The sequence below is a fragment of the Salvelinus alpinus genome, chromosome 3, assembly GCF_045679555.1.
Source record: "Salvelinus alpinus chromosome 3, SLU_Salpinus.1, whole genome shotgun sequence".
In the NCBI taxonomy this organism is placed as follows: Eukaryota; Metazoa; Chordata; class Actinopteri; order Salmoniformes; family Salmonidae; genus Salvelinus; species Salvelinus alpinus.
Genome location: NC_092088.1, coordinates 96,054,915 through 96,081,389, shown reverse-complemented (window position 1 = coordinate 96,081,389; position 26,475 = coordinate 96,054,915). Strand labels below are relative to the sequence as shown.

Genomic DNA, 26,475 nt, shown 5'->3' with positions numbered 1-26,475 from the left:
GGCTACGTACAGTTTTATCTCAGGTCCAGCAAAATGCTTATGTATCTAGTTCAAACAGTGCAGAAATATCTAGCAATACAAATAACAATACACACATCAACAAAAGGTTTAAAAAAAATAAAAAATAATAATAAAGAACAAGATAATAAGACGTCAGAATGAGCCAGAGGTGGCACCACCTCTTCAAAAGTGGTGTGGCAAAATTAGTATGTGTCTTTTCTCGGGCCTGGAGTTTTTCCTGATCTCATGACCTGGTCTCTCTGCTGTCTCCTGTAGTCCACGATCAACTCCTTCCTTTTGTTGACGTTGAGGGAGAGATTAGCAAACTGACCTGTATATTTGTCTAGAGATTTTAACCGCAAAATAAAAATGTGATTCACATTTAAAATAATAATATTTTCCAACGGGGCTATACATTTGGGTGAGGTTTTTTCTCTCGCCTGAGTAGCCTCGTTTCACTGGCAACATTTTTTTTAACCATCTACTGTTCAGCGAAATAACAACACAGTGTCAAATACAGGTAGCCTAGTCAAATAATTAACATCCAATCACATTAACCGTTACTCTCTCACGGGAATTCCACTAACCGCCTGTACGTAGCCAAACGTGGCTACTGCTCATGTTGGTATCTGTACTGATGGCGTAAAAGCCATGATAGGGAGACATAGTGGAGTCGTAACGCGCTTGCAAGCGGTTGCCCCCGACGCCACTTGGGTACACTGCAGCATCCACCGAGAGGTTCTTGCTGCCAAGGGAATGCTTGACAGCTTGAAAGACGTTTTGGACACTACAGTGAAAATTGTTAACTTTGTTAAAGAAAGGCCCCTGAACTCTCGTGTATTTTCTGCACTATGCAATGATATGGGCAGCGATCATGTAACGCTTTTACAACATACAGAAAGAAGTCCGCTGGTTATCAAGGGGTAAAGTATTGACACGTTTTTTTTAATTGAGAGAAGAGCTTAAAGTTTTCTTTACTGACCATAATTTTCACTTGTCTGACCTCTTGCATGATGACGAGTTTCTCACACGACTGGCCTATCTGGGTGATGTTTTTACTCGCCTGAATGATCAGAATCTAGGATTACAGGGACTCTCCACAGCTATATGAAATGTGTGGTCAAAATTGAGGCTCTGATTAATTGGGATCCGCCTCTTTAAAAAAAAAAAAATCGCCTAAACTGACATACCCAAATCTAACTGCCTGTAGCTCAGGACCTGAAGCAAGGATATGCATATTCTTGGTACCATTTGAAAGGAAACACTTTGAAGTTTGTGTAAATGTGAAAGTTGGCTACTGAAAGGAATGTAGGAGAATATAACACAATATATCTGGTAAAAGATAATGCAAAGAAAAAAACAACTCTTCTTTTGTATTTTTTTGTACCATCATTTTTTAAATGCAAGAGAAAGGCCATAATGTATTATTCTAGCCCAGGTGCAATTTAGATGTTGGCCACTAGATGACATCAGTGTATGTGCAAAGTTTTAGACTGATCCAATAAACCATTGTATTTCTGTTCAACATTTTGTGTGAAGACTGCCCAAATGTGCCTAATTTGTTTATTAATAACTTTTCATGTTCAAAATTGTGCACTCTCCTCAAACAATAGCATGGTATTCTTTCACTGTAATAGCTACTGTAAATTGGACAGTGCAGTTAGATTAACAAGAATTTAAGCTTTCTGCCAATATCAGATATGTCTATGTCCTAGGAAATTTTCTTGTTACTTACAACCTCATGCTAATCACAATAGCCTACGTTAGCTCAACCGTCCCATGGAAGGGACACCGATCCCGAAGAAGTTTTAAGAAGTTGGAGCTCTTCTCTGTCTGCATTAACAAGGACAACACACAGGTCTTTCCATCATTGTACGATTCTTTGTGTGCAAATGAACTCAAGCTTACGGACAATGTCAAATGTGATATATAGCGAAGCACCTGAGTGAGTTGGGTGTGCAAATACGCAGGTACTTTCCAAAATGGATGACACAAACAACTGGATTCATTATATACAGTGGGGAGAACAAGTATTTGATACACTGCCGATTTTGCAGATTTTCCTACTTAAAAAGCATGTAGAGGTCTGTAATTTTTATCATAGGTACACTTCAACTGTGAGAGACGGAATCTAAAACAAAAATCCAGAAAATCACATTGTATGATTTTTAAGTAATTAATTTGCATTTTATTGCATGACATAAGTATTTGATCACCTACCAACCAGTAAGAATTCCGGGTCTCACAGACCTGTTAGTTTTTCTTTAAGAAGCCCTCCTGTTCTCCACTCATTACCTGTATTAACTGCACCTGTTTGAACTCGTTACCTGTATAAAAGACACCTGTCCACACACTCAATCAAACAGACTCCAACCTCTCCACAATGGCCAAGACCAGAGAGCTGTGTAAGGACATCAGGGATAAATTGTAGACCTGTACAAGGCTGGGATGGGCTACAGGACAATAGCCAAGCAGCTTGGTGAGAAGGCAACAACTGTTGGCACAATTATTAGAAAATGGAAGAAGTTCAAGATGACGGTCAATCACCCTCGGTCTGGGGCTCCATGCAAGATCTCACCTCGTGGGGCATCAATGATCATGAGGAATGTGAGGGATCAGCCCAGAACTACACGGAAGGACCTGGTCAATGACCTGAAGAGAGCTGGGACCACAGTCTCAAAGAAAACCATTAGTAACACACTACGCCGTCATGGATTAAAATCCTGCAGCGCACGCAAGGTCCCCCTGCTCAAGCCAGCGCATGTCCAGGCCCGTCTGAAGTTTGCCAATGACCATCTGGATGATCCAGAGGAGGAATGGGAGAAGGTCATGTGGTCTGATGAGACAAAAATAGAGCTTTTTGCTCTAAACTCCACTCGCCGTGTTTGGAGGAATAGAAGGATGAGTACAACCCCAAGAACACCATCCCAACCGTGAAGCATGGAGGTGGAAACATCATTCTTTGGGGATGCTTTTCTGCAAAGGGGACAGGACGACTGCACCGTATTGAGGGGAGGATGGATGGGGCCATGTATCGCGAGATCTTGACCAACAACCTCCTTCCCTCAGTAAGAGCATTGAAGATGGGTCGTGGCTGGGTCTTCCAGCATGACAACGACCCGAAACACACAGCCAGGGCAACTAAGGAGTGGCTCCGTAAGAAGCATCTCAAGGTCCTGGAGTGGCCTAGCCAGTCTCCAGACCTGAACCCAATAGAAAATCTTTGGAGGGAGCCGAAAGTCCGTATTGCCCAGCGACAGCCCCGAAACCTGAAGGATCTGGAGAAGGTCTGTATGGAGGAGTGGGCCAAAATCCCTGCTGCAGTGTGTGCAAACCTGGTCAAGAACTACAGGAAACATATGATCTCTGTAATTGCAAACTAAGGTTTCTGTACCAAATATTCAGTTCTGCTTTTCTGATGTATCAAATACTTATGTCATGCAATAAAATGCAAATTAATTACTTAAAAATCATACAATGTGATTTTCTGGATTTTTGTTTTAGATTCCTTCTCTCACAGTTGAAGTGTACCTATGATAAAAATTACAGACCTCTACATGCTTTGTAAGTAGGAAAACCTGCAAAATTGTCAGTGTATCAAATACTTGTTCTCCCCACTGTAATTATCCCTGTCATGCCCTGCCTCCAGTCCACTTATCGATATCTGAACAAGAGAGCCTCATCGAAATTGCAACAATCGGTTCTGTGAAAATGTAATTTAATCGGAAGCCACTGCCAGATTTCTGGATTGGGCTGCGCTCAGAGTATCCTGCCTTGGCAAATCGTGCTGTTAAGACACTGATGCCCTTTGCAACCATGTACCTATGTGAGAGTGGATTCTCGGCCCTCACTAGCATGAAAACTAAATACAGACACAGACTGTGTGTGGAAAATTATTTAAGACTGAGACTCTCTCCAATACAACCCAACATTGCAGAGTTATGTGCATCCTTTCAAGCACACCCTTCTCATTAACCTGTGGTGAGTTATTCACCATTTTCGATGAACAAATAAGGTTTTATTATTGATTATTATTATTTGTGCCCTGGTCCTATAGGAGCTCTTTGTCACTTCCCACAAGCCGGGTTGTGGCAAAAACTCACACTCATTCTTATGTTTAATAAATGTATCGTATAGTGTGTGTGTGGCAGGCTTACAATGGCAAAAAAACAACATTTGAGAGTGTGCTGACCCTGGTGCTAGAGGGGGTACAGCTAGAGGTTGAATGTGTGAAGGGGTACGGGACTATAAAAAGTTTGAGAACCACTGATCTACTGTCCAATAAGAAACGTTTGTTTTCCTTTTCTGTTGCAAAAGGTTTTGAAACAGTGCGCACTGGTGAATACATGACTCAGTTAATTTCCCCTCATCTTTGAAGTGTTGATTGTGCTTTCGCTTATTATCAAATCTGTTATTATTGGGATTATTATATCATATTTACAACTTTACTTACAGATTAGACAAAAGGTACAATGTATTTTTATTTGACTGGGCATTTGAACAATATATTAATTCATATCAATGTGGCATTTAAATACAGGAACATACAGTATCTTCAACACAGTATATTTCCCACCTGTAGAAAATCTTGTTTACAGTGCATTACAACATTCCTCGCAAAATGTGTCAGACTGTTGCTAAGGCATTTCAAGAATACTGGTAAAATAACTGCACTGCAAACAGTAGAGCAACAACAATTCATTTAATTATACATTTATTGAAAATATCTCTGAATTTTACTTCAGAATATATTTCACATTTTACATATACCAGAACATAAGAATGATAACAGTTTTGCTTCCCTCAACAGGACAGAATTAACAATATTTATTTTGGGATCGTTGTATAATACAGCAAGAGAAGTATTTGAATGACTTGTAATAATTTGGAGTTCAGTAAACTCTACGATTAGTTCTCACTAGCATTTCACATTAAAGTATCCTGTTCCCAGATCAATGTGTGCTGTATAGCCAACTCCTACAGCTGTTTTAATTTACAGCACACACCGATCCGGAACTGGGACCAGACATTAAAGCCCCTTTTTGTTCAAAAGTTCCATGCAGATGCCATGTCCTGTCTCTGTATCCCTCCTTCAGGTTGGCACGTCTATCGGACTCGGCCATTGTCCACTAAAGTACATTAAATACTGTAAACCACCAATTTATTCATATCTGATGGAACTAAAACACTTAGATCTGCATTGTGGTACATGTCATTTCTGCCTTTCACTTTGGCTGTTTTTAACAAAACTAAATGGGATGTGAACACAGAAAGGATCAGGAATGGATTGAAGTAGTCATAAGGCATTGGGCAGTAGTAGAGTATCCTGACTCAGTCTTTTTAAAGGTCCGGTACAGTCAACAACGTGATTTCCTGTGTTTTACATATATATTTCATTTTAGTGTAAGAGCTGTTTGAAAAGACTGCCTGAAATTTCAGCCTGTTTTGGTGAGAGGGAGTTTTGGCCTTCCATGGTGACATCACCATGTAGTAAATGATTTGTTAATAGACCAATAAGAAAGAGAGTTCCAAACCTCTCTGCCAATAACAGCTAGTTTTCAGTTTCCCCTCCCCACTCAGACCACTTCCAGACAATTCTAGCTAAACATTTGTTTGAGAAATGTCTCTTTGCTACAAAGCTATTTTTGTTGTTTCTTTTTGACCATTTTAATTGAAAACAATCACATTAAGGAACTTAATTGTTACCCATAAATGATAGATATTGCGATAAAAATAGCTGCATTCGACCTTTAAAATCGATTAAAAAGGTGCTCAAATAATTCTGTCCATTTTAGAATTCCTGTGCAATTGCCAAAGGAAAAAAGTACTAAAAGCAATATATTTTCATGCCATTTTCTTTCAGTAAATGAAAACCACAATGGCAAAAAATACACAATAAATGCATACAGAACATTTTTGTCAAGTTAACATACAAACAGTATCTTTCAAGTTGAATGAAAAGTAACTCCCCTTCTGAACAATCTCCTAAGTCACAATCTGAGCCTCTGTAGAACATCCAAAGGTTCTTCTATTGACCAAATAACACCTGGGCTTACTGCATGTGTTACTACCTCACTGAGGAATACACATCACCAAGAATGCCTTCGTGTCAATGTTATCTTTTGCATGCTATACGACTGTCTCAGGTAACAACTAATTGACTTTATTTAGCTAGTGTCAGGGAAATCAGGGCAGTTGTTTAGGTGATGACAAAGACCACACTTTTAAGCGTTGGCCCAGTAACCGAAAGGTCAATGGTTCGAATCCCAGTGCCGACTAGGCAAAAAATATATATGCCTCTGTGCCCTTGAGCAAGGCACTTAAACCTAATTGGTCCTGTAAGGTGCTCTGGATAAGAGCATCTGCTAAATGTCTGAAAACGTTTAAAAATCTTGTACAATCTTATGACCTAAGTAGCTTGCTAAACAGCATTATCCAGCTACAAGGGGCTAATAATGACTCTATGGTATGGCTGCACTAGACATGTCCAACCAACGGCACATTATGGGTACATAGAGGTAAACTGACTGAATAAAAGCAACACCAACATCGTCTTAATAGGACGCTGGCCCACCACGAACCAGAACAGCTTCACCTTGGCATAGATTCTACAAGTGTCTGGAACTCTGTTGGAGGGATTCTTCCAGGAGAAATTCCACCAGTTGGTGTTTTGTTGGCGGTGGTGTAAAACGCTGGTCTCAGGTTCCGCTCCAGAATCTCCCAGAAGTGTTCAATTGGGTTGAGATCTGGTGACTGAGACGGCCATGGTATATGGTTTACATCGTTTTCCTGCTCATGAAACCACTCGTGTCCTGTAGATGGGGGCATTGTCATCCTATGGGGACATAGCCATGGTAACCATAATAATGGCCTGCCCAGCATTTTTATGCATGACCCTAAGCATAACGGGATGTTAATTGCTTAATTAACTCAGGAAACCACACCTGTGTGGAAGCACCTGCTTCAATACACTTTGCATCCCTCATTTACTCAAACGTTATTATTTTGGCAGTTAGATTTATTATCAAATATTACGAGAAAATCAACTGACATTTTCATGTTATGGCAGAGAGGAAGGTATGGAAGAAATGTACCGTATAGTAGTTGGTGAATGTTTTAAACTAAATGTGGATTAACTCCTTTTATAACCGTGTTATCAATAAGTTAAATATTATGATACTGGGGATACTGGGGCAGGTAGCCTAGTGGTTAGAACGTTGGGCCAGTAACCAGCAGGTAGCCTAGTGGTTAGAGCGTTGGGCCAGTAACCAGCAGGTAGCCTAGTGGTTAGAGCGTTGGGCCAGTAACCAGCAGGTAGCCTAGTGGTTAGAACGTTGGGCCAGTAAACAGCAGGTAGCCTGGCGGTTAGAACGTTGGGCCAGTAACCAGCAGGTAGCCTAGTGGTTAGAGCGTTGGGCCAGTAACCGGCAGGTAGCCTAGTGGTTAGAGCGTTGGGCCAGTAAACAGCAGGTAGCCTAGTGGTTAGAGCGTTGGGCCAGTAACCAGCAGGTAGCCTAGTGGTTAGAACGTTGGGCCAGTAACCGGCAGGTAGCCTAGTGGTTAGAGCGTTGGGCCAGTAACCAGCAGGTAGCCTTTTGGTTAGAACGTTGGGCCAGTAACCAGCAAGTAGCCTAGTGGTTAGAACGTTGGGCCAGTAACCAGCAGGTAGCCTAGTGCTTAGAGTGTTGGGCCAGTAACCGGCAGGTAGCCTAGTGGTTAGAACGTTGGGCCAGTAACCAGCAGGTAGCCTAGTGCTTAGAGTGTTGGGCCAGTAACTGAAAGGTTGTTAGATTGAATCCCCGAGCTGACAAGGTAAAAATCTGTCGTTCTTCCCCTGAACAAGGCAGTTAACCCACCGTTCCTAGGCCGTTATTGAAAATAAGAATTTGTTCTTAACTGACTTGCCTCGTTAAATAAAGGTAAAAATAAATACTGCAGGTCCCTCTTCAGGGATTCAGAAGTACATTTTATGGCCATAATCCTAACAACTACATTTTACATTCACCTTTTACTAGTTTACTTTTATCAACTAATAATTTTTTACTGAGTTGTCTTTTTGTCAATTAAATTAAAAAGTGCTGTAGACTACAAATATCTTGTAAAAAGGTACACACAGCCTACATGGCCTGCATGGCATAGGCAGAGAACTGTTTTATATTCATGGCCGGATTACCAACTGGGACATTAGCTTTAAAACGGCACATTTTTATCTATGTCCCATGGCAAAATGTGTACAACTGCAGGAAGTTAGCGTTAAAAAATGTCTTGCTCCACTGGCATGAGGGGGGGGAGGGGCTTCAAAATACTCTTGCCTAGGGCCCCAGATGTGGTTAGTCAGCCCTGCTTCTATAAGAAACAGCACATTCAAAAATATATTTTACTATATATATTTTTTTTATAGCTCTAACCTGGTTGAAAATCTAGGAGGGGGAAGCATGTATTCTTAATTTGTTTTCTAAAATGTATAAAATCTCTAATCTCTTTTTGTGACAGTACCGTCATGTCTGTGCTTTATTCAGTTCCACTGCGACTCCTCTCAATAAACTAAAGAGTCCTTCTGTATAATTTAAACACTTTGCTGTAAACTGTAACAATGTTGAATAAGAACCAAGTCAGTTGAAACCTAATAAATCGAATATACTCTATGAAATGGAACATGGTTTTCCACGTTTCAGGACTCTATTCCTTATTAATATCCAGTAATCATTGAGTATTAAAGTAACCGTCCACTGTTTCCAGATTTTTATGAAATATGACTTGTAATTAATTATAATATGAGTGAAATAGTTTTCCTTCCTATTTTAAAAAAAATAATTAAGTCTGTTAAAAAGCAGCTTTTCTGTGTTGGAATGGTGGCCGTAAATACCGGTCATTAAAAATATTAACGCGAGTAGACCGCTGATTGGCCAGAACATCATCCTCTACGAGGAAATAGCAAGCATTTTTTAAACCGTCTGTTTGAGATACAAGTTTGAAGTGTGGTTTTTGAAGTGGTATTTTCTTCATTCCAATTTATGCTTTGACCACAAATACAAGTATTTTCACTGGACAGTTACTTTAAGACTAGAAAAGTATCTGTTTTGGTTACATGACTCACATTACATGAAAGCTATGGATACGACAGACAGCTTCACTTCAAGATGGAGATTTAAAGGTGTCACAACAACAAGTTTAAAATGTTTTTTTATTTTTTAATTTTTTTAAAAGCTTTCTTATTTTTCAAATCTCTCCTTTAATACTTGACTGCAGTTTAAGAAACTGGATTGATTGCCTATGCAACATCAATGTACCATTGCAGCAGAAGAAGCATTCACAGCTCAGGAAAACCTCCTCCAGCCTACTGAGGAAGGCTTGACCAATGGCAGCATACCAGCTTTGGCAACAGACAGATTTGTACCATTTCACACAACAGACTATTTGCTGAAGCGAAGAAGAAATGAAACAGTAGAACATAAGGTGATTAAAGTCCCTATTTTAAAAGCGAACATGAATCTTTAAGAACTTTTTAGGAAATGTATTGTTCACAAAGGAGAAGAGTGAAGCTTTGACTGTAGCTACAAGATAAGAGAAGCATCTCTCAAAATTACACTGCAAACTAAAACTTTTGTCGGTTTTATATATATTTTCTTTTACATTGGTTTTGTTTTGGAGCTTTTTTGAGATTGGGGGAAAACCTCCTAGCCACTCCGGTTCCGGGTGCTTCCGTCCCCAGTGCGCTGAGCCCGGGCCAGCACTAGTTCAGGGGACACTCTCTTGCGGTCCTTTGCCAGGCCGAGGAAACACATCAAGTCGATGAAACAGGTGGTCAGGTTCAGGTTGCAGCCAAACTCACTCGATGCATAATCATAAGGGAAGGTGTGGTGATAATTATGGAATCCTTCACCTGAAAGTGACAGGAAACCATAGTTAGGCTAACCGTTATCTACACAGAATAATATATACAAGATATCTAGTAAGATGTGAACACCCACACATGGTTTGATATAGAGCTACTATAAATATTATTTTCTGTCAAGCACCGAGTTGGGAACTCAAAACCTAAAATTCATGGTCTGCATAAACTTGCTCTGCTCTACAATGAATAACAAATCCCCGTTCGATCTCTTTGACAAACAGGTAGAATCAAAGTAAACTGACAGCAGGTAAAAACATATTACAAGTTCAATATCACTCAGGAAGGTAATTACAGGAGCAGAAGTCAACGCTCGTTCTGTTAGGCTACTGTTCTGAGATAACTGTGTAGTATAGAGTCATTCATTTACCCTGTTTTCTCCCCAATTGGTAGTTACAGTCTTGTCCCATCCCCGCTACTCCCGTACCGACTCGGGAGAGGCGAAGGTCGAGCCGTGCGCCCTCCGAAACACAACCCAACCATGCCGCACTGCTTCTAGACACAATGCCCACTTAACCCGGAAGCCTGCCGCACCAATGTGTTGAAGGAAACACTGTACACCTGGAGACCGTGTCAGCGTGCACTGCATCCGGCCCGCCACAGGAGTCGCTAGTGCGCGATGGGACAAGGACATCCCTGTCGACCAAACCCTCCCCTAACCCGGACGATGCTGGGCAAATTGTGCGCAGCCCCATGGGTCTCCCGGTCGCGACAGAGCCTGGACTCGAACCCAGAATCTCTAGTGGCACAGCTAGCAATGCGATGCAGTGCCTTAGACCACTGCGCCACTCAGGAGGCCCCAGTATAGAGTCATCTACGATATAACTACATGTTATAAAGGAGCGACTTAATGAAGTTTTAAGATCTTTTAAAATGGCAAGAGGTAGCTAACATACCTATGGCACTAAGGGTGACAAACTTGTTCTCTCTGGGGTTGATGTTGGTGTCGTAGGGCCGGTTGCCCCACATGTGGGCAGCACTGTTGACCAGCCAGGTAGCGTTCAGTACCAGGGTGTATCTCAGCAGACCTGGCACGAAGTAGCCCAACCACAGGCTCTCTCCCCACAGGCACCAAGGAACAAACATGGGGATGAAGAAGCACATCAGCACCACTGACATCTTGTAATGCCTGTGGAGAAGACCAGAGTTCAGAAACATATCCTCCATGACATCTTGTAATACCTGTGGAGAAGACCAGAGTACAGAGACATATCCTCCATGACATCTTGTAATACCTGTGGAGAAGACCAGAGTACAGAGACATATCCTCCATGACATCTTGTAATACCTGTGGAGAAGACCAGAGTACAGAGACATATCCTCCATGACATTTTGTAATGCCTGTGGAGAAGACCAGAGTACAGAGACATATCCTCCACGACATCTTGTAATACCTGTGGAGAAGACCAGAGTTCAGAGACATATCCTCCATGACATCTTGTAATACCTGTGGAGAAGACCAGAGTTCAGAGACATATCCTCCATGACATCTTGTAATACCTGTGGAGAAGACCAGAGTTCAGAGACATATCCTCCATCACATCTTGTAAAACCTGTGGAGAAGACCAGAGTTCAGAGACATATCCTCCATGACATCTTGTAATACCTGTGGAGAAGACCAGAGTACAGAGACATATCCTCCATGACATCTTGTAATAACTGTGGAGAAGACCAGAGTACAGAGACATATCCTCCATGACATCTTGTAATACCTGTGGAGAAGACCAGAGTTCAGAGACATATCCTCCATGACATCTTGTAATACCTGTGGAGAAGACCAGAGTACAGAGACATATCCTCCATGACATCTTGTAATACCTGTGGAGAAGACCAGAGTTCAGAGACATATCCTCCATGACATCTTGTAATACCTGTGGAGAAGACCAGAGTACAGAGACATATCCTCCATCACATCTTGTAATACCTGTGGAGAAGACCAGAGTTCAGAGACATATCCTCCATGACATCTTGTAATACCTGTGGAGAAGACCAGAGTACAGAGACATATCCTCCATGACATCTTGTAATACCTGTGGAGAAGACCAGAGTACAGAGACATATCCTCCATGACATCTTGTAATAACTGTGGAGAAGACCAGAGTACAGAGACATATCCTCCATGACATCTTGTAATACCTGTGGAGAAGACCAGAGTACAGAGACATATCCTCCATGACATCTTGTAATACCTGTGGAGAAGACCAGAGTACAGAGACATATCCTCCATGACATCTTGTAATAACTGTGGAGAAGACCAGAGTACAGAGACATATCCTCCATCACATCTTGTAATACCTGTGGAGAAGACCAGAGTACAGAGACATATCCTCCATGACATCTTGTAATACCTGTGGAGAAGACCAGAGTACAGAGACATATCCTCCATGACATCTTGTAATACCTGTGGAGAAGACCAGAGTACAGAGACATATCCTCCATGACATCTTGTAATACCTGTGGAGAAGACCAGAGTACAGAGACATATCCTCCATGACATATTGTAATACCTGTGGAGAAGACCAGAGTACAGAGACATATCCTCCATGACATCTTGTAATACCTGTGGAGAAGACCAGAGTACAGAGACATATCCTCCATGACATCTTGTAATGCCTGTGGAGAAGACCAGAGTACAGAGACATATCCTCCATGACATCTTGTAATACCTGTGGAGAAGACCAGAGTACAGAGACATATCCTCCATCACATCTTGTAATACCTGTGGAGAAGACCAGAGTACAGAGACATATCCTCCATCACATCTTGTAATACCTGTGGAGAAGACCAGAGTACAGAGACATATCCTCCATCACATCTTGTAATACATGTGGAGAAGACCAGAGTACAGAGACATATCCTCCATGACATCTTGTAATACCTGTGGAGAAGACCAGAGTACAGAGACATATCCTCCATGACATCTTGTAATACCTGTGGAGAAGACCAGAGTACAGAGACATATCCTCCATGACATCTTGTAATAACTGTGGAGAAGACCAGAGTACAGAGACATATCCTCCATGACATCTTGTAATACCTGTGGAGAAGACCAGAGTACAGAGACATATCCTCCATGACATCTTGTAATACCTGTGGAGAAGACCAGAGTACAGAGACATATCCTCCATGACATCTTGTAATACCTGTGGAGAAGACCAGAGTACAGAGACATATCCTCCATGACATCTTGTAATACCTGTGGAGAAGACCAGAGTACAGAGACATATCCTCCATGACATCTTGTAATACCTGTGGAGAAGACCAGAGTACAGAGACATATCCTCCATGACATCTTGTAATACCTGTGGAGAAGACCAGAGTACAGAGACATATCCTCCATGACATCTTGTAATACCTGTGGAGAAGACCAGAGTACAGAGACATATCCTCCATCACATCTTGTAATACCTGTGGAGAAGACCAGAGTACAGAGACATATCCTCCATCACATCTTGTAATACCTGTGGAGAAGACCAGAGTACAGAGACATATCCTCCATCACATATTGTAATACCTGTGGAGAAGACCAGAGTACAGAGACATATCCTCCATGACATCTTGTAATACCTGTGGAGAAGACCAGAGTTCAGAGACATATCCTCCATGACATCTTGTAATACCTGTGGAGAAGACCAGAGTTCAGATACATATCCTCCATGACATCTTGTAATACCTGTGGAGAAGACCAGAGTACAGAGACATATCCTCCATCACATCTTGTAATACCTGTGGAGAAGACCAGAGTACAGAGACATATCCTCCATGACATCTTGTAATACCTGTGGAGAAGACCAGAGTACAGAGACATATCCTCCATGACATCTTGTAATACCTGTGGAGAAGACCAGAGTACAGAGACATATCCTCCATGACATCTTGTAATACCTGTGGAGAAGACCAGAGTTCAGAGACATATCCTCCATCACATCTTGTAATACCTGTGGAGAAGACCAGAGTTCAGAGACATATCCTCCATGACATCTTGTAATACCTGTGGAGAAGACCAGAGTTCAGAGACATATCCTCCATCACATCTTGTAATACCTGTGGAGAAGACCAGAGTTCAGAGACATATCCTCCATCATACGGAGCAGTACAGATGATACATGTCTATTCAAACTGTCAGTGTAACAGCAGCTACTCTTCGTGGCGTCCGGCAACATTAAGGCAGTTATATGAAAAACATTACAATACATTCATTACAGATTTCACAACACACTAAGTGTGTGCCCTCAGGCCCCTACTCCACCACTACCACATATCTACAATACTAAATCCATGTGTACGTGTGTGTGTGTAGTGCGTATGTTGTCATGTGTGTACATATCCACGTATCTGTGCAGATAGACTGTCAATATAACAGACCTCTCTGTACAGGGCAACACAGCAGATAAACTGTCAGTCTAACAGTCTCTCTCTACAGGACCCAACACAGCAGATAGACCTCTCTCTACAGGGCCCAACACAGCAGATAGACCTCTCTCTACAGGGCCCAACACAGCAGATAGACTGTCAGTCTAACAGTCTCTCTCTACAGGACCCAACACAGCAGATAGACTGTCAGTCTAACAGTCTCTCTCTACAGGATCCAACACAGCAGATAGACCTCTCTCTACAGGACCCAACACAGCAGATAGACCTCTCTCTACAGGACCCAACACAGCAGATAGACCTCTCTCTACAGGACCCAACACAGCAGATAGACCTCTCTCTACAGGGCCCAACACAGCAGATAGACCTCTCTCTACAGGACCCAACACAGCAGATAGACCTCTCTCTACAGGACCCAACACAGCAGATAAACCTCTCTCTACAGGACCCAACACAGCAGATAGACCTCTCTCTACAGGGCCCAACACAGCAGATAGACCTCTCTGTACAGGACCCAACACAGCAGATAGACCTCTCTCTACAGGGCCTAACACAGCAGATAGACCTCTCTCTACAGGACCCAACACAGCAGATAGACCTCTCTCTACAGGGCCCAACACAGCAGATAGAACTCTCTCTACAGGGCCCAACACAGCAGATAGACCTCTCTCTACAGGATCCAACACAGCAGATAGACCTCTCTCTACAGGGCCTAACACAGCAGATAGACCTCTCTCTACAGGACCCAACACAGCAGATAGACCTCTCTCTACAGGACCCAACACAGCAGATAGACCTCTCTCTACAGGATCCAACACAGCAGATAGACCTCTCTCTACAGGATCCAACACAGCAGATAGACCTCTCTCTACAGGACCCAACACAGCAGATAGACCTCTCTCTACAGGACCCAACACAGCAGATAGACCTCTCTCTACAGGACCCAACACAGCAGATAAACCTCTCTCTACAGGACCCAACACAGCAGATAGACTGTCAGTCTAACAGTCTCTCTCTACAGGGCCCAACACAGCAGATAGACCTCTCTCTACAGGGCCCAACACAGCAGATAGACCTCTCTCTACAGGGCCCAACACAGCAGATAGACCTCTCTCTACAGGACCCAACACAGCAGATAGACCTCTCTGTACAGGGCCCAACACAGCAGATAGACTGTCAGTCTAACAGTCTCTCTCTACAGGGCCCAACACAGCAGATAGACTGTCAGTCTAACAGTCTCTCTCTACAGGGCCCAACACAGCAGATAGACCTCTCTCTACAGGGCCCAACACAGCAGATAGACCTCTCTTTACAGGGCCCAACACAGCAGATAGACCTCTCTCTACAGGACCCAACACAGCAGATAGACCTCTCTCTACAGGGCCCAACACAGCAGATAGACCTCTCTCTACAGGACCCAACACAGCAGATAGACCTCTCTCTACAGGATCCAACACAGCAGATAGACCTCTCTCTACAGGATCCAACACAGCAGATAGACCTCTCTCTACAGGACCCAACACAGCAGATAGACCTCTCTCTACAGGACCCAACACAGCAGATAGACCTCTCTCTACAGGGCCCAACACAGCAGATAGACCTCTCTCTACAGGACCCAACACAGTAGATAGACTGTCAGTCTAACAGTCTCTCTCTACAGGGCCCAACACAGTAGATAGATCTCTCTCTACAGGACCCAACACAGTAGATAGACCTCTCTCTACAGGACCCAACACAGCAGATAGACCTCTCTCTACAGGGCCCAACACAGCAGATATACCTCTCTCTACAGGACCCAACACAGCAGATAGACCTCTCTCTACAGGGCCCAACACAGCAGATAGACCTCTCTCTACAGGACCCAACACAGCAGATAGACCTCTCTCTACAGGGCCCAACACAGCAGATAGACCTCAATCTACAGGGCCCAACACAGCAGATAGACCTCTCTCTACAGGACCCAACACAGCAGATAGACCTCTCTCTACAGGACCCAACACAGCAGATAGACCTCTCTCTACAGGGCCCAACACAGCAGATAGACCTCTCTCTACAGGACCCAACACAGCAGATAGACCTCTCTCTACAGGGCCTAACACAGCCGATAGACCTCTCTCTACAGGGCCCAACACAGCAGATAGACCTCTCTCTACAGGACCCAACACAGCAGATAGACCTCTCTCTACAGGGCCCAACACAGCAGATAGACCTCTCTCTACAGGACCCAACACAGCAGATAGACCTCTCTCTACAGGGCCTAACACAGCAGATAGACCTCTCTCTACAGGGCCCAACACAGCAGATAGACCTCTCTCTACAGGACCCAACACAGCAGATAGACCTCTCTCTACAGGGCCCAACACAGCAGATAGAACTCTCTCTACAGGACCCAACACAGCAGATAGACCTCTCTCTACAGGGCCCAACACAGCAGATAGACCTCTCTCTACAGGGCCCAACACAGCAGATAGACCTCTCTGTACAGGGCCCAACACAGCAGATAGACCTCTCTCTACAGGGCCCAACACAGCAGATAGACATCTCTCTACAGGACCCAACACAGCAGATAGACCTCTCTCTACAGGGCCCAACACAGCAGATAGACCTCTCTCTACAGGGCCCAACACAGCAGATAGACCTCTCTCTACAGGGCCCAACACAGCAGATAGAACTATCTCTACAGGGCCCAACACAACAGATAGACCTCTCTCTACAGGACCCAACACAGCAGATAAACCTCTCTCTACAGGACCCAACACAGCAGATAGACCTCTCTCTACAGGGCCCAACACAGCAGATAAACCTCTCTCTACAGGGCCCAACACAGCAGATAAACCTCTCTCTACAGGACCCAACACAGCAGATAAACCTCTCTCTACAGGGCCCAACACAGCAGATAGAACTCTCTCTACAGGGCCCAACACAACAGATAGACCTCTCTCTACAGGACCCAACACAGCAGATAGACCTCTCTCTACAGGATCCAACACAGCAGATAGACCTCTCTCTACAGGGCCCAACACAGCAGATAAACCTCTCTCTACAGGGCCCAACACAGCAGATAAACCTCTCTCTACAGGACCCAACACAGCAGATAAACCTCTCTCTACAGGGCCCAACACAGCAGATAGAACTCTCTCTACAGGGCCCAACACAACAGATAGACCTCTCTCTACAGGACCCAACACAGCAGATAGACCTCTCTCTACAGGGCCCAACACAGCAGATAGACCTCTCTCTACAGGGCCCAACACAACAGACAGACCTCTCTCTACAGGGCCCAACACAGCAGATAGACCTCTCTCTACAGGACCCAACACAGCAGATAGACCTCTCTCTACAGGGCCCAACACAGCAGATAGACCTCTCTCTACAGGACCCAACACAGCAGATAGACTGTCAGTCTAACAGTCTCTCTCTACAGGACCCAACACAGTAACACTGTCTCGGCTGGCAGCCTCTTCTTTGACAGATGATCACATTATTCAGTTATAAATACACAACATGCAGGTTATGGATGTTCCAGATCTCCATTGTGAAGAGGCTTCTCAAACCTTCGTATTGATGATCTAACTATGAATAGGACAGGTTTAGTGGGGAGTGTCATCACAGATTATGGAGTGAACAGAAACAGTTATGGAAGAGAAAATTCAACAAATAGGGTTTAAAATGATCATCAGGAAGGAATACATACTTCCTCTGGAACATGACAACTTTGTCAGCCTTCAAGTCACTGAGCTCCAGCTTCTTCCCCTTCTCAATGACGTCCGGGTGTTTACGCACCAGGAGCCAACCGATGTGGGCGAAGAAGAACCCTCGGACGGCGTTGTGGGGGTCGGCATCGGTCTCTGAAAACTTGTGGTGAACTCTGTGGTCCCGAGCCCATTCAAAGATGTCATTCTGTAATGGGGTGGGGGAGCACAAAGACAAATGTTTAAACATAGAATCCATAGAAGGGGCCTGATGGCATAATGGGTGGACTTGGCAGCCATTTTGAGTGTACCCATGCCTAGGTCGTTAATATACTGGTTAAGACAGGGGAATAATTCCATGCGGAGCGTTTCGAAAAGAAACAAATTCATTGGACCAGACCGTTGCTGATTCTACAGGATCAGCATTGAACACGTGACCAGCGGTCGGGACATCAAGTCATCATGTGGATGTAGATCATTTGAAAAACGTTTAAATGACCAGAACGACAGTTATTCTGTGTTTACTGAGTAGTTAGCTGAAATGAACTACGATTGTGTTTATTCTACACTTTCAAGGTGAACTTTCAGTACTGCTAACATTCACTTCCAGTCATTTTTACTCGCTAATCCTGTAGAATCAGCAACGCGGTGCTGGTCCAATGAATTTGTTTATTTTCAAACGCTTCTGCATGGAATTATTACATTGGCCTAAACTTTGTTATCTTCAAACTAGACCAATCCAGGAAATAAAAACAGGAAGTGTACCTTTCAATCTTTGCTGTGTTGTCAACTCAAATTACATTACAAAAATATATCCCATTGCATGTGACATATACAGTGCCTTGGGAAAGTATTCAGAACCATTCACTTTTTCCAAACTTTTGTTAGGTTACAGCCTTATTCTAAAATTGATTTAAAAAATAATTCTAATCAATCTACACACAATACCCCGTAATGACAAAGCAAAAACATATGTTTTTTTTTTAAAATACATTTTTTCTAATGTATGAAAAAACAACAGCGGAAATATCACATTTACATAAGTATTCAGGCCCTTTACTCAGTACTTTATTGAAGCACCTTTGGCAGCGATTACAGCTTCAACTCTTCTTGGGTATGACGCTACAAGCTTGGCACACCTGTATTTGGGGAGTTTCTCCCATTCTTCTCTGCAGATCCTCTCAAGCTCTGTCAGGTTGGATGAGGAATGTTGCTGCACAGTTATTTACAGGTCTCTCCAGAGATGTTCGATCGGGTCCAAGTCCAGGCTCTGGCTGGGCCACTCAAGGACATTCAGAGACTTGTCCCGAAGCCATTCCTGCGTTGTCTTGGCTGTGTGCTTAGGGTCGTTGTCCTGTTGGAAGGTGAACGTTCGCCGCAGTCTGAGGTCCTTTCTCTCTGGAGAAAGATTTTCATCAAGGACCTCTCTGTACTTTGCTCCGTTCATCTCTGCCTCGATCCTGACTATTCTCCCAGTCCCTGACGCTGAAAAACATCCCAACAACATGATGCTGCCACCACTATACTTCACCGTAGGAATGGTTCCAGGTTTCCTCCAGACATGATGCTGCCACCACCATGCTTCACCGTAGGGATGGTTCCAGGTTTCCTCCAGACATGATGCTGCCACCACCATGCTTCACCGTAGGGATGGTTCCAGGTTTCCTCCAGACATGATGCTGCCACCACTATGCTTCACCGTAGGAATGGTTCCAGGTTTCCTCCAGACATGATGCTGCCACCACTATGCTTCACCGTAGGAATGGTTCCAGGTTTCCTCCAGACATGATGCTGCCACCACCATGCTTCACCGTAGGGATGGTTCCAGGTTTCCTCCAGACATGATGCTGCCACCACTATGTTTCACCATAGGAATGGTTCCAGGTTTCCTCCAGACATGATGCTGCCACCACTATGCTTCACCGTAGGAATGGTTCCAGGTTTCCTCCAAACATGATGCTGCCACCGTTCCAGGTTTCCTCCAGACATGATGTTGCCACCACCATGCTTCACCATAGGGATGGTTCCAGGTTTCCTCCAGACATGATGCTGCCACCACCATGCTTCACCATAGGGATGGTTCCAGGTTTCCTCCAGACATGATGCTGCCACCACCATGCTTCACCATAGGGATGGTTCCAGGTTTCCTCCAGACATGATGCTGCCACCACTATGCTTCACCGTAGGAATGGTTCCAGGTTTCCTCCAGTCGTTATTCAGGCCAAAGAGTTTAATCTTGGTTTCATCAGAGATTCTTGTTTCTCATGGTCTGAGTCTTCAGGTTCCTTTTGGCAAACTCCAAGCAGGCTGTTTTTATGTATTTATATTGTATTTAACCTTTATTTAACTAGGCAAGTCAGTTAAAAACAAATTCTTATTTACAATGACGGTCTACCAAAAGGACGCAACACTACATAAAGAGAGAACTAAGACAACAACATAGCAAGGCAGCAACACATGACAAAACAGCATGGTAGCAACACAACATGACAACAACATGGTAGCAGCACAAAACATGGTACAAACCTTATTGGGCACAGACAACAGCACAAAAGGCTGTCATGTGCCTTTTACTGAAGAGTGGCTTCCGTCTGGCCACTCTACCATAAAGGCCTAATTGGTGGAGTGCTGCAGAGATAGTTGTCCTTCTGGAAGGTTCTCCCATCTCCACAGAGGAATTCTATAGCTCTGTCAGAGTGACCATCAGGTTCTTGGTCACCTCCCTGACCAAGGCCCTTCTCCACAGATTGCTCAGTTTGGCCGTGAGGCCAGCTCCATGTAGAGTCTTGTTGGTTCCAAACTTCTTCCATTTAAGAATGATGGTGGCCACTGTGTTTCTTGGGGACTTTCAATGCTGCAGAAATGTTTTGCTAACCTTCCCCAGATCTGAGCCTCAACACAATCCTGTCTCGGAGCTCTAAGGACAATTCCTTCGACTTCATGGCTTGGTTTTTGCTCTGACATGCACTGTCAACTGTGGGACCTTATATAGACAGGTGTGGGTCTTTCCAAATCATGTTCAATCAATTGAATTTACTACAGGTGGACTCCAATCAAGTTGTAGAAACATATCAAGGACGGCCAATGGAAACAGGATGCACCTGAGCTCAATTTCGAGTCTCATAGTAAAGGGTCTGAATACTTACGTAATTTTTTTTTTTTTATAAATACTGTCAGGTTTTGGCCAAGACTGTTCGGGTTTTGGTCACTAGATGTCCCCATTGCACCTTTTTTGTACCTTTTGTTTTTCTTGCTCTATTATTGTTTGCACCTGTAGGTCATTCCCTTGTTAGTATTTAAACCCTGTGTGTTCCTCAGTTCCTTGCTCAGTGTTTGTAAGTTAGCACCCAGCCCCAGCCCAAGCCTTGTTTTATTCAGATATTTCTCTTGTTGGATTTTCCAGAGGTTCTCTGGTTTAGTTCTTGTGTATTATTTGAGTAGTCTTTTGAGGTTTGTTTTTCCCTGCTGTTTTTTTACCACTTTGTGGAGTTTCTTTTGTATTTTGGAGGATTTCCATTTTGTGCCTTTTGGCTTTATTTTTGGACATTGTGGATTTAGTTTCTTTGCCTGAAGATTTTGTTCTTTAATTAAACCACCATCTCTAGTACTGCTGTGTCTGCCTCATCTTCTGGGTTCTGACGATTATTAGTGACTGTTTCTCGCACCGGGTCCTGACAAATACATTTGCAAAAATATCTCAAAACCTGTTTTCGCTTTGTCATTATGGGGCATTGTGTGTAACTTGCTGAGGATTAAAACAAATATATTTAATCCATTTTAGAATAAGGCTGTAACGTAACAAAATGTGGATAAAGTCAAGGGATCTGAATATTTCCCAAAGGCACTGTAAATTAGAATAATTTGAATTAACATTCTACATTGCAGCCTGATCTCGTGATAGCTCACATTCTGAGTGCATGCAGTCCTCTGCTTGACCAGGCTAACAGAATGATACTCCGGGAAAGTTTGGTCATCATAACAAATAAAGATGTTTTTGTGTGTATACCGCTACTGTCTGTCTTCTGATGTTCAACGCGGTTAAATAAAGGTGAAGTGGGAAAGACATGTTTTACCTGAAAGGCCATGGAGTTGGCAGTGGCAAGAAAGATTCTGAGAGGTAACGAGGCCTTGTAGGACCTGTGGCTCCATAGCCGGTGAGCCCCCGCAGTCACTCCTAAAGCACTTGTTAAAAAGCAAAACACAGCTGTGTGGAAAGAGAGAGAGAGAGAACAAGGAAGATAGAGGAACAAAATCTATTTAATGGTCAGATGACAACAGCTCCTCGGGCAGAATCATTTGCATGATAAACAGTGGAACCACGACCATAAACATGCATAGCATCAAGTAGCAGAGATCAAGAATGGGTCCTGTACTCTCTGTTTTTCCTAAAACATTCATTCATTTGTTTGCCATCTAATCCAGAAAAAAAGGTCTGCTATTCCATAACAGGGTATAAACGAGCGATAGTGAACAATAATAATAATATACACCGTCAAACGGAGTGGTAGGGTCACAGATTAAAATGTCTCTTTTCCATAGATTCATTCATTTGGAGTTTATCTCCGGGATACAATAATCATATTTGGTTAGGACTTTTTCATGAATGCATAATAACCATTGTTTCTCGAACTTTCTACATGTCTGGTTATTATAGTATTACAGTTGCAGAGAAATGACAACCATCCGTGTTCACCAGCAGGGGAGAGAGAAAGAGGCTGGGAGCTTGCGCTACGCAGCACTGAAGACTGGCGAATCCAGCTGTGCTGTGTGCCCAATCCGATGTGAAAATTAACTACGCCATAGAAACGATTTGATTGTAAAACTCAGTTAATTTGAAATAACAAGTGGGTTAGCTTTATCATACTTACACCAAGCCCAGGTCAAAACATGAGCAGATGGGACGAGGGAGATGCCGTACACGGCTCCAATGTGCAAGAAAGTCATCAATATGATATTTTTCCACACGATTATCATTGAAGGTTTAGGACCTTCTTTCTCTTTGTACGTCTCATCAAACACATCATCTCTTTTTGTCGCCGATTCTGCGAGCACATCACCGTTCCCGTGTCTCCCCGAACCCTCTATCTCTGTGTCAGTCATCCTCGCCGTGATTTTGTTGATGAATGAAACTGGCAACGAAAGCAGACATTTTGTTACCTTCAAAATAATGAGACAACACAACTGTCATAAAATAGTGGCATGAATGTGAATTAAATGTAATGTTTCTGCAGAAACTGACATTTGTAGCTAATGTCACTCTAAATCGTGGTTAACGTTGCACGATGATAACAACACCTGTCTGTTGCTGGGTGATGCTGAACACTGGCATCAAGACACCGCGTACGTTAGCTAGCTAATGTTGGATGAAAAGTCCCAGTATTATATTACATAAAATAGCAAACGTACCTTATGAAGACTACTTCTGTTGATCGATGCGAACAAATATGCCAGAACCAAGTTTCAAATAGTGTTAAACGGCACTGAATTTAAAATAATATCTGGCACTGTGATGACCTAACTTACAGTGTTGCTGAAGCAGTTTACCTTGCTAGGTGCTACGGGTTTGGAGAAGATATTTGCGAGACTGTAATTGGACAAGCTGGGTTTGATACCACCTTTCTCGCTACGTGTCATTGGTTGCCCTGTTATCTGACGTTCACGTTGTTATAAGAACTTGTTATAGAATATTCTCATCATTTACATAATAATATACGACAGTCTGGTTTTCATGTCTATGCATAGTTACATGTACAAAATACCTCGACTAACCTGTACCACCGCACACTGACTCAGTACCGGTACCCCCTGTATATAGCCTCGTGATTGTTATTTTATTGTGTTACTTTTGATTTTTTTTTAATTACTTTAGTTTATTTGGTAAATATTTTCTTAACTCTTTCTTGAACTGCACTGTTGGTTAAAAGAGCTTGTAAATCCGCATTTCACGGTGAGGTCTACACATCTTGTATTGGACGCATGTGACAAATAAAGTTTGATTTGATTTATGACTACAGTACAGTTCTGGGTTATTACACAGTCCCCCCCCCCCCCCCCAAAGATAAATATTGGATGGAGAAAGTGTATGCCTACTTTAGTCACATCTCATTAATACAATATTGATCAATAATAATCTATTGTACAGGTTTACACAAATAGTTTATGTTTGATTGGATACGTTTGATTGGATTGGCACTCTAGAAATGGAATGCAATACTGACAATACCAGTAGCCCAGAATAAAAACATCTTATAAGAACCAAACGGTTGGTTTGGATCATCAGTGATGGCGTCACTGTCAACATGATGGGGCACTATCTTCAGCCATTAGATAGTAGGTAGGCTACAGTCGTTCCTCCCCTCTCTTCTTCAGCTATGCCAAGTGATGTTACCACGTCTAGTGCTGTGCTTCCCACACCTATATGATGAATGCCACAGGAAGCCTCAGAATGTCACACCACATTTCAGTAGCTTCGGTGGTTCATGAGCTTTGTGATAATAGGCTTATCTCTTATGTGCTTGATTCATTCATCATATCTTTTTTAATATCACCATTTTCATTCATACACCGAAGAAAGAGAAGAATACTTTGTCCATTGATACAGCCACACCCACACGGTTGCCCTGCAATGATGGGAATGCGGTGAGAGATAATGTCTAAGATTGCTTGACTTGGGCCGGAGCTGTCCAGAGCGCCGTACCCAGACTTCACATTCTTTGGTAATTGCAAACCAGCTCCTCTATATAACAAAGTAGCATGTCGCAGGCGCAGAGTCACACACCTAGGCAAAACACGGTGATCAAAGCGGAATGAATAGCAATGAAAATTGGGCATTCATTTCCTGATTCCGCTTTGTTTAAATTGATTTGCCGCTAGTCTGTGAAACTGTGCATGACTGTAGGCTGTTCCAGATTGTGCAGATTGAAAATGCGCCAGCCTGAATGGCATGATGCGCTGATCCAAGTGTCAAATTAGGGGTTTTAAGGTCATGAAAGGTAATTTAAATTAGTTTCATAATTTTTGTTAATATAATTAATGAAGGCACACTTTTAAATGTGATCAATCACTTAAAAATCGACATATCAGCCATTACCGGAATGACCATTCATTGCGTGACTGCGTATGCTGCACGTGTGCCAGTATGAGTGATCTGTTGCCGGAGGAGAGAGAGCGCGGCAATTCAACAGCAGGTATAAAATAATGACAGACAACAGACTAACTACACTGAACTAAAATATAAACGCAACATGCAACAATTTCAAAGATTTTACTGAGTTACAGTTCATATAAGGAAATCAGTCAATTGAAATACATTAATTAGGCCCTAATCTATGGATTTCACATGACTGGGAATACAGATATACATCTGTTGGTCACAGATACCGTGTGGATCAGAAAACCAGTCAGTATCTGGCAGGGGCGCAACATGTCCCCACCACATTCCCCCATTGTATCATTGGAATGTGATACAAACATAGGATGGGGTGTGCTTTAGGACCATGCAGACGCCTCCGAGCGGTCAGGGAGGCTGTTTGGAGTGTTTATCAGTCTGGATTTGACAAAATAATAAAAGAAAAGAAAAAAAAAAAATATATATTTTATATATATATATATATATATACACACATTTGAAGTCGGAAGTTTACATACACTTAGGTTGGAGTCATTAAAACTAGATTTTCAACCACTCCACAAATTTCTTGTTAACAAACTATAGTTTTGGCAAGTCGGTTAGGACATCTACTTTGTGCATGACACAAGTCATTTTTCCAACAATTGTTTACAGACAAATTATTTCACTTATAATTCACTGTATCACAATTCCAGTGGGTCAGAAGTTTACATACACTAAGTTGACTGTGCCTTTAAACAGCTTGGAAAATTCCAGAAAATTATGTCATGGCTTTAGAAGCTTCTGATAGGCTAATTGACATCATTTGAGTCAATTGGAAGTGTACCTGTGAATGTATTTCAAGGCCTACCTTCAAACTCAGTGCCTCTTTGCTTGACATCATGGGAAAATCAAAAGAAATCAGCCAAAACCTCAGAAAACAATTGTAGACCTCCACAAGTCTGGTTCATCTTTGGGAGCATTTTCCAAATGCCTGAAGGTACCACGTTCATCTGTACAAACAATAGTACGCAAGTATAAACACCATGGGACCACGCAGCCATCATACCGCTCAGGAAGGAGACGCGTTCTGTCTCCTAGAGATGAACGTACTTTGGTGCGAAAAGTGCAAATCAATCCCAGAACAACAGCAAAGGACATTGTGAAGATGCTGGAGGAAACAGATACAAAAGTATCTATATCCACAGTAAATCGAGTCCTATATTGACATAACCTGAAAGGCCGCTCAGCAAGGAAGAAGCCACTGCTCCAAAACCGCCATAAAAAAGCCAGACTATGGTTTGCAAATGCACATGGGTACAAAGATCGTACTTTTTGGAGAAATGTCCTCTGGTCTGATGAAATAAAAATAGAACTGTTTGGCCATAATGACCATCGTTATGTTTGGAGGA

General features: G+C 42.9%; 1 protein-coding gene across 1 annotated transcript; it reads right to left on the bottom strand.

Annotated features, from left to right (window-relative positions):
* Nucleotides 1-9,455: 9,455 nt before the first annotated feature.
* On the bottom strand, nt 9,456-23,598 carry LOC139571580 (acyl-CoA desaturase-like). The gene is made up of 6 exons (XM_071394578.1): nt 23,362-23,598; nt 22,824-23,084; nt 22,029-22,159; nt 17,958-18,163; nt 10,789-11,021; nt 9,456-9,883 (listed from the first exon to the last, which is right to left on the bottom strand). The coding sequence occupies exons 2-6, from the start codon at nt 23,053-23,055 to the stop codon at nt 9,678-9,680; spliced, it is 1,008 nt and encodes a 335-aa protein (XP_071250679.1). The 5' UTR covers nt 23,056-23,084; nt 23,362-23,598; the 3' UTR covers nt 9,456-9,677.
* Nucleotides 23,599-26,475: the final 2,877 nt, after the last annotated feature.